The sequence below is a fragment of the Gouania willdenowi genome, chromosome 17 (assembly GCF_900634775.1).
Source record: "Gouania willdenowi chromosome 17, fGouWil2.1, whole genome shotgun sequence".
Classification (NCBI taxonomy): Eukaryota; Metazoa; Chordata; class Actinopteri; order Blenniiformes; family Gobiesocidae; genus Gouania; species Gouania willdenowi.
The window spans coordinates 27765389-27774800 of record NC_041060.1 but is presented as its reverse complement, the minus strand read 5'-3'; the positions used below and the strand labels follow the sequence as shown (position 1 = coordinate 27774800).

At 36.9% G+C, this 9412-nt stretch overlaps 2 protein-coding genes across 2 annotated transcripts; both read right to left on the bottom strand.

Moving 5' to 3' along the window:
• Positions 1 to 4753: 4753 nt before the first annotated feature.
• Positions 4754 to 7134, bottom strand: LOC114478927 (forkhead box protein F2-like). Its single transcript, XM_028472286.1, has 2 exons — positions 5924 to 7134; positions 4754 to 5035 (listed from the first exon to the last, which is right to left on the bottom strand). Exons 1-2 carry the CDS (start codon positions 6756 to 6758, stop codon positions 4872 to 4874), a joined length of 999 nt encoding a protein of 332 aa, XP_028328087.1. The 5' UTR covers positions 6759 to 7134; the 3' UTR covers positions 4754 to 4871.
• A 642-nt stretch (positions 7135 to 7776) lies between these two features.
• On the bottom strand, positions 7777 to 9181 carry LOC114478933 (forkhead box protein Q1-like). Its single transcript, XM_028472294.1, has one exon. The coding sequence runs from the start codon at positions 9021 to 9023 to the stop codon at positions 8220 to 8222; it is 804 nt and encodes a 267-aa protein (XP_028328095.1). The 5' UTR covers positions 9024 to 9181; the 3' UTR covers positions 7777 to 8219.
• Positions 9182 to 9412: the final 231 nt, after the last annotated feature.

The following is a 9412-nucleotide window of genomic DNA, read 5'->3' as shown; positions in this document are numbered from 1 at the left end:
AGTATTTGAGCCAAAAAAAAATTGAGAACCACTATACTATACTATACTATACTATACTATACTATACTATACTATACTATACTATACTATAGGAAATCTTACGTTTTGGGTCAGGGACAAACTGTATTCATGGTCTTGACTTTTCTTTAAACTATAAGACATTTGCAACCCTGGCCTCTACTCTACTCTCTCTAGATTTCCTCATTGCAATGGTACTTTTTCATTTGAGGTGAACACCAATAAAATTGAGATTATTGGATAAAAATGTCATGGCTATTAGTGTGTGTAAATTTCCAAAGTGCTTTCCCAAGACTGAAATTACACTGAAACACACAAGTCTTTTCCCTAATTGAATGCTTCGTGTTGTGAAACATATATTTGATTTTGCTGCCACCTGTCGTTTCATAGCGGAGTTACAAGCATTTACAACGAGAGGCATGGGGGAAAAAAACTTCATAAGAAAAGTAGAGCCATTTCCCTGTTGTGTGGAAAGGTCATTTTTTTTAACAAACTGAAAGACACACACACACACACACACACACACACACATCTCATGTATAAACTTGCACAGTTGGATCTTCATGTATTTTCCACAAAGACATCTGTATAAAATAAAAGGTTTGTCAAAATGTACAATTATTATTATTTTTTAAATACAGTAAAATGCCGCTAATGAATTCAATTCAAAATAATGATGAAAAAAATCAGCCTCAATAATAATAATAATAAAAATAATAATAATAATAATAATAATAATAATAATAATAATAATAATAATAATAATAATAATAATGTTTTATAAACAATAAATACATGATAATAATAATAAATAATAATAAATTGATTATAATAACTAATAAATGCTTTGCGAAAATAACCAACAATTGATGCTGTTTGTGGGCGGTACATTTACGTTTAATCTGGTTGGTCGGCTCTGATGTGATGCATTGTTGTCTGGTCTTTTTCTTTTTTTTTTTTTTTTTGTTTCAAAATGTCTGTTGATAATTTTAAAACAAAAAACAAAAAAATACTTAGTAACGGTTGGGTGTAGAAATATAACAAATTACTTATTTTAAATCTCAGAAAACTGACTTTGTAAATGTAATTCACATGGAAATTCAATAAATTAAAAAAAATGTATTTTACAATGTAATTAAACTCATAACCATGTGTTACCGTTCTATGGCTTACACATATGTAGTTCACAATTGTTAAAATATCTGCAATATTAAGTTCACCTCTCCCTCTACAGCAAAAATATTAACACCAATATTTTCATTGATTAGGAAGCCAAACAAGGTTTAACCAAGATGAAAAACAAATTGATGATAGATGATATATGTATTTTACAGCTGATGGTTCAAAACTGACCTGTTATCATAAGAGATGCTAACAGAAAGCTAACGCCAAAGAAAGGTCAGGTTTTTGAGGTCATTTATTAAACACTCAGTAAATGTGATTAATTGAACTTTAGTAAGAACATAATTATAATCGACTTTCAAGGGAAAATGATCATTGTAATTTTAATAGTATGTGGAGAAAAAAAAAGCCGCTCAACATAATTGTAATTGAATTGTAATTGAACACGGAAAATTGAAGACATAATTTTTATTTTAATATGTAATTGATCCCAACCCTGGCTTTAGGATCAGTACAGAAACCTCCTCTGGAAAAATGGGAAATTACTCTTTTAAAAAAACAAAGTGTGCAGGCTAATTAAACTTAATCTAAATTTGGAGCTTCATTTTACTTCTTTATAGTTGTAGTAAGTAATTTTCATTTATAAAACGCTTTTATCAGATAATAATCAGTGCTTACAGAACAGAGGAGAAATTAAAACAACAGGAACAACATCATAAAAGGAAAGTAAAGCAAAGGTGAATTTACAACAACTGCATCATAAAAAAATGAAAAGAATAATAAAAGTTAAAAATCCAATTACAATCAATTTAACCAAAGTCTGGGGGCCACAGCCTGGAACACCAGGTTTCCCCGGGTTTTAAAATGAGTTTTAGGGATCTTTAGGAGACCCTGGCCTGAAGAACGAAGGGTCAGTGATATACTGGGGAGCCTGAACATGCAATGCAGAAGGTCAGGACAAAAATGTTAAACTCAATAAAAAAAAATGACCAGGAGTGATAAGATTTAATAAAAATGGGGGTAATGTGGGATGTTCTGGGTGCACCAGTCAAAAGTCTGGTAGCAGCATTTTGGACGATTTGAAGTCTGTTCAGGGTCGACTTGTTAAAACAGGTGAAAACAGAGTTACAATAATTAATGCGGTACGATATGAACGCGTGGATGATCATTTTGAGATCTGATTTTGCCAACAGATTCCTTACGTTAGAGATGTGATTAAAACTGTTTTTGGTCAGCTGACAACAGTGACCTTCCAAAGACAGTGATTGATCAAACACAACCCCAAGGTTTCTGAGGCTGGTTATCACCGATAGCCCATGCAGAGCACCAAGGGAGTTTTTAATCAGAGGGATCTTTTTAGCGATGATCAGAGTTTCCGTTTTGTTAGAATTAATCTGAAGGTAGTTTGATGACACCCAGTCTCTAATACAGGATACACAATCCAAGAACTCAGACAAAAAGTCAGATCTGAGTCATTAAAGGAGCAGTACAACTGGATATCGTCAGCATAAAAATGATAAGACACATTTTTAAAACCAAGGATCAATTGACCAAGAGGCATCAGGTACAATAAAAACAAAACAGGCCCCAGGACAGAGCCCTGGCAAACTCCACATGTCAGGTTGGACACATTCAACATTACATCGTTAATAGCAACATTAAAACTTCTTCCATTTTTATATAAAGTAAACCACTGGAGAACAGCCCCAGAAAACCCCATCTCGGATTTGAGTCGATCAATGAGTGTATCGTGATCTACCGTGTCAAATCAAGTAAAAACTAAAACTGTGTAGCGACCAGAGTCAGTGACCATCATCATGTCACTAGAAACCTTCACAAGAGCAGTTTCAGTGGAGTGGATTGACCTACAGCCAGATTGATAGTTATCATAACATTCACGCTGCTCCAGGAATGAGGATAGCAGCTTAGCCACCACTTTTTCCATGATTTTGTAGTCTACATCTACTCATTTAGCAGCCTGCACAAGTCATATCTCAAATTAACTGTAAAAACTGAGAAAATAACCTCCATTCAATGCTGTTTTGCTGCGGTGCATTACCTTTAATCTGGTGGATCAGCTATGACGTGATGCATTTATTTGTTGTCAGGTCATTTAATATTTTGTAGTTATACAATGTCCATTGATTATTTTAAAACAAAAAAATAATAATTTACTCAGTAATGGTGTCGTGTAGGAATGTAATGAATTACTTAACTTTTTTTTTAAACTTAAGTACAAATAAAATTACAGATTTAGAAATATATTCCAAAAAGTACAAATACCCATCAAAGCAACTCAATTACAGTATTGTGCTGTAATCCCACCTTTGGCATGTTGTTACCTCTTCTTAAAGAAAATGTTTGTGTCCAATAACATTTATCTGTTAGTGAGGAAATGTTAGTAGAGGACCATGTTGTCACTTTTTGAAAAGTATAAAGTTATGAGAACAGAAGCATTGGCAAGTGTAGAAAAGTATTTTGTCAGATGAGATGAAGTGTTAGATTTACAACTTCAGTTTACATAAACTGTGTGTAATAGATTAAAATACTAAAAAAAACTTTTTTTTTGTGGAACATATTTTAGCTTTGACTTAAAGGATATCTTGGAGTTGTGTGTGAAAAGGGGATATTTGTTTTGAAAACATTTAAAAACGTATTGTAAAATTATTACATTCATACATTATTCATTTTGCATTAGTATTCTTTCATTTATTTTAATAATTTGACTTTTCAGGAATGCCAAAGGTGTTCCACCAAAAAACAATAATCTGTGCTGTTAAAAAAAGTTTTAATAAAAGCTGCAGCTAGGATATTAATTCAGATTAGCACCCTTTTCTCTATAGCCATAATATTATTCATTTTATATTTGGACCAATAACTTGCACATTTGCCATCCAAGGGCGGCAAATGTTGCATGAACCTGTGAAATGCAACTATTTATTCCGCTTCTATTTCCAAATACAATGTATTAATTATATTGAATATAAGAAAAAAAAAACCAAACATTGCAAAAATGTGCCTATATATTTTCACTCAGTTTTAAACTATCACTTCCTGAAGTTGTTTTTAGTTGGCTTTTAATGTGCCTTAGCAGATTCTAACCGCACGGTGGCAGTGTAACTTTTTATATATATATATATTATTATTATCTTTTTATATATAGTAAGTTAGTTCAGCAGAAACTTAGTAAAAAATAAATAAAATTAAAAATTAAAATTTCCACCCATTTATCCGTTAGTCAATATTTCAACAACAATTGTTGTCAATGAAAAATAACCACACATTCTTTCTAGATAAGTTGGGGTGATAAGTCAATTTAATTGCATCTCAACACGAAAACAAGACCAAATAAAAATGCTGCAAGACATTTAGCATAATTATAAATATATTAAAAAGAAATCGTAATTTCAGAATGAACTTATATTGTATTTATTACATTTAACAAAATGTATATGACCAATACAAAAAAAAATCTAATTGTTATTCAGAACATTTTCTGGATTAAATATGTCATCAGACATATTGCAATTTCAAATTATTTATTTAAACAAAAAAAAAACAAAAAAAAAAACATATCAAATATGATTCTTCAACATCAAATTATTTTCTCCTGGCAACGTGAATGGCACATCAGCATCATTGTAATAAAGCAGTTATTTCTTATTTTTTGCAGAGATATTCTTGGTATCATTTTTAGCTATAGGTTAAATGTCTCCTCTTCCTTCCATCGATCACATGACGCATGGCTTTACGTCCTGATAAACACTCTGGTGATGAAGCTGATGGTAGTAAGAACCTCCACTGTTGGGATGAAGGGCAGAAATCCCATTTAAGTTTAATAGCAACTCTTTTCTGTCACAGACTGGGACTGGGTGGCTGGAATAGCGGGACAATCCTGTAAACACAAGCAGTGGACTCATGAATAAAACAAAATAGATGTACAATGCAAAAATATGATGGAAGTATTTCCATATATATATATATATATATATATATATATATATATATATATATATATATATATATATATATATATATATATATAGTGTAAAGGTCGCGAAGGTTTGTCTTACAACAACAACAAAAATAAAAATAGTTTAAGGAATAAAGCAGAGATGTTGCTCTAAATTACACAGTAACAGAGGCCTCCGTCACCTCACTGTTAATGTTTGATTATCATCTAAGATTAAGATCATATAAGTGGGAGACTTGGCCAAATGACCAGAAGCATTTTTACAAGAGGACAAGATGCTCTGATACCACAGCACACCTTGATGTATAAGTCGGGGCTTTTTTTTTTTTGTTTGTTTTTTTTTTTGCCTCAAAACGGAAATCTATACAATAGGATCGAATGACTTAAGAGGCTACTTTTTTCAAGAAGTGTATCATTTACTTTTTCATTATAACAAATATGATCATTTATTAAATAAATAAATAAGGGAACAAAAAAGATAGAAAAAAGCGGGAAATTAAGAATTGAAAAATGTGAAGTGATTCTATGTGAAGTATGTTTTCCCTTATACTTTAAAACGAAAAATGAATACAACCACAAGCTTTCAACCTTCCCATTATTTAACCCAAGATTGTTGGTGCTTTGAATTATGTTAATTGTGCGTTATAGGGTTATTTTTCTACAGAGCCTTTTAAAAAAAGCGGCTGATTCGACGCAGCCACTCTGAGCACATTATGGAGAGGAAAAAGCATGTATTACATATTAATATGTAACTTTAGTTATAAAAATGAAGAGCAGAACCAATTCATCAGGTGAGGCAGTATAGCCTACCTGAAATATCAGAGGGGTCTCGTGAGTTGTGGGTCAGATAACCCTGATCCAAAGAGTAGGGGGACAGTCCGGTGGTGTGCGCAGAGGTGCTAGGACTGCTGCTTGATACCATCGATTGCTGTTTGATGTATGAAGGTAGACCAGGTGGACTCCAGTGCGAGGTGTTCACATAGGAAGTAGACTGACAATCTAAAGAACCCAGTGAGGGCTGCAGGGGGCTGCTGCATTCAGCGTCGCCCCCCTGGCCTCCATTAGGGTAGGATGCCCCGCAGTCTGATGATGACACATGAGAGACATGGTGACCTGTGTTCCCCATGTTGTAGCTACTGTAACAGGACAAGGAGCCTGAAGATTTGTGGAAATCAAAATTCTGGGGCAGCATGGAGCCGAACCCGATTCCGTTCATCATCCTGTACTTGCTGGGTTTCAGAATTTGGCACTTCCTTCGGAACCCCCGGGGTCTGCGGCGATATGAGCCTTCTTCAAACATGATCTCACTGCCTGGGTCAATGGTCCAGTAGTGTCCTTTTCCAGGTCGTCCCAGACCTTTGGGGAGTTTAATAAAGCACTCATTCAGCGACAGGTTGTGTCTGACAGAGTTTTTCCATCCCTGGTATGAGCCTCTGAAGAATGGGAATCTTGTTTGTAAGAACTGGTATATTTCACTTAAGGTGAGCCGTTTGGTGGGTGAACTTTGAATTGCCATCACTATTAGGGCGATGTAGGAGTATGGGGGCTTTTCCGGGCGCCTCATGCCGGAGCTTCCTCCTTTCTCCTTGGGTTGCGCGCTCTGTGCGCATTGATCCAGATGATGCTGGGGTAGCTCCGTTGTCATGGCTGTGCATGCAAGTGTGAAAATCGATATGTTTTTTCTTGCAAAAAGAAAAACGTCAATGTCCCTTTGCGATGTGCAACACAGTTACAAAATGTAAATTCGATGTTCTGCTCCTCCTCGCGCGCAGTGTCCATTTCAGTCTATGACCACATGGACATTGTAAACTCAAGCTTCATTATTATGAGCTCCTGTAGCACTCCTTAAACCATGTGTCTGCCCCTCTGTAACCCCCCCCAAACACTTCAAGAAATCACAGGAGCAAGGATAGCCTCCTCCCTCCACATCTGGACATCTGTGTGTGTGTGTGTGTGTGTGTGTGTGTGTGTGTGTGTGTGTGTGTGTGTGTGTGTGTGTGTGTGTGTGTGTGTGTGTGTGTGTGTGTGTGTGTGTGTGTGTGTGTGTGTGTGTGTGTGTGTCGTCTGAAATGTCTAGTAATAATAAAATAAAATAAACTCTTGATTAAAGTTGTATTAAAACAACACAATGTCTAATATTCAACTTGTAGTTCAAATAAAACGCAGTATAAAAATATTTGAACGCATCTTGTCATTTTGTGCATTAATCCTGGCTACTCTGTATTTCTAACTCGGTGTAACAAACTCAGCAAAAATCAAAAACTAAGTTTCGAGGGGAAAAAAATCTCCATGGGGGGTCGCCGGAAATTTGTGATATCAAAATGAGGGCACGAAAATAAAAAGGTTGTGAACGACTGCTCTCGGAGAACATGCAAACTCCACAGAGCAAGACGAACTTTAAATACACTTTGAATTGATGCTGATTTAAAAATGTCAAGGAAGTTGAAAGAGAACGTCTGTGGCCTCGGTAGCAGACAAACATTAACTCCTGCTGCTTCCAGGAAGTCGCACCACTTTAAGGAAACGTGATTTCTCCTTGAAGAACGAGCGGGACATTACTTCCTCCTATAACTAAGACAGGATGCGCCGTGTGGTTCTCTGCGCATGCGTCGTGACCGCAGCTGCAGCTATTTGCAGCACATAGAAAGAAAACAGAGGCTGGATGTTATGAGAAGTGACTAAACACAACAGTTTAATAACTTAACATCACAGAGAACGAACATATAAACAACAGTGTAATGTATTTCTTTTTATTAGAGGTGTTTTTAATTCCTCTAGAGGTTGACACTGTGGCGCAGGAGGCTCCAGTAGGTGGAGTCACTAACACAGGTGATGATGTCCCAAACAGGTGACTTTGAAAGAACAGCAGTGAATACTGTTCAGCAGTATGTTTGAATATATTTTAGTATGAGAGAGAAACATAGCAGATAATAAACACTCATTTGAGTAACACAATAAACAGTAACACAATAAACAGTTTTCATTTAAATATAAAACTCAACAAAATAAGAAGTAAATATGAAACAGGCCACCATAACAAGGTCTAATATCCAACCAATGTCTAATTACACTTTTAAATTAAATTATTAGAATATGAATATTGTTTCTATGAGAGCAGTCCACGGTAGGTGTGTTGCATATGCATTCCACGTGAGTCCAGGTAAGGAATCTTAATGTATGGATAGGAGTGTGTGGGTGTGTGTGGCTGAAGTGCCATAGGCCAGGTGAAGGCAGGCATCAGGGGCCTCTCTGTGTCCGAGTGTCTCTTGAATGGCTTGCTGAGGATGCTTTCAATAGCAAACGGGCTGGTGAACTTGGGTCGGTTGTCGGTGGTGGTGTGCATGAGGCCGGGCCTGTGAAGGGTCAGGCTACCCTGCAGTGAGGGCTCAGTGCGCTCACACATCTTCTGCTCCTTTTTCATCATCATCTTCTTATTGATGCGCTTCCTCCTGCGCCGGAACACTCCATCCGCAAACGTGTATTCGCTTTGCGGATTCAGCATCCAGAAATTGTCTTTCCCCCACGGTCTGGAGGCGTCCCGGAGCACTTTGAGAAAGCAGTCATTCAGAGACAGGTTGTGTCGGACTGAGTTCCTCCATCCGGTGTAGCTGCCTCTGAAGAAGGGGAACTTCTTCATCAGGTAGTCGTTGATCTCTGCCAGAGTCAGGCGTCCAGAGGGGGAATCCCGGATGGCCATAGCGATCAGAGCGATGTAGGAAAACGGGGGTTTGGGTCTCCGTGTGTAGGGCTTTGATTTGCTACTCCCACTCGGAGTGACAGGTGCGGGGCTGTGCGCCATGCAGTCTCCATCAGAGCCCAGCTCCTCCTCAGCGTTCCTCTGAGCATCCCCGGGCACTTCACAGTGTTTCACAGTGTCACAGTGGCCCCCGCTGAGCACCTCCAGTTTCATGTTGATTGTGCAGCAGAGTCAAGTCTGTTCAAAGACCTGCTGAGATCCCCAAGTGTGCAGTGCGTCAGGACGCGGAACGTCTTGAGCTGAGGCCAGAAAGGTTTGTTTTTCCAAACATACCTGCCAGAGTGCAGCAGCTCGTCTCACCTTCAGTCAGAGAGAGGCCGCTTCTTTAAATGCTCACCTCAGCACCAACCCCACGAGGGCGGGGCTATAGGGTTCAAGTCCTAACCTTTTGTCTGTGAAAGGTGCTCTATAAATAAGCAGTACTTACTTACTTACTCACCTACACCATTATGGAGGTAGATTTGTGTCTTTATTATTCAATCATAAAAAATGAATAAATACAACAAAATAAAAAAAAAAAAAACATTTAATTGAAAAATAAA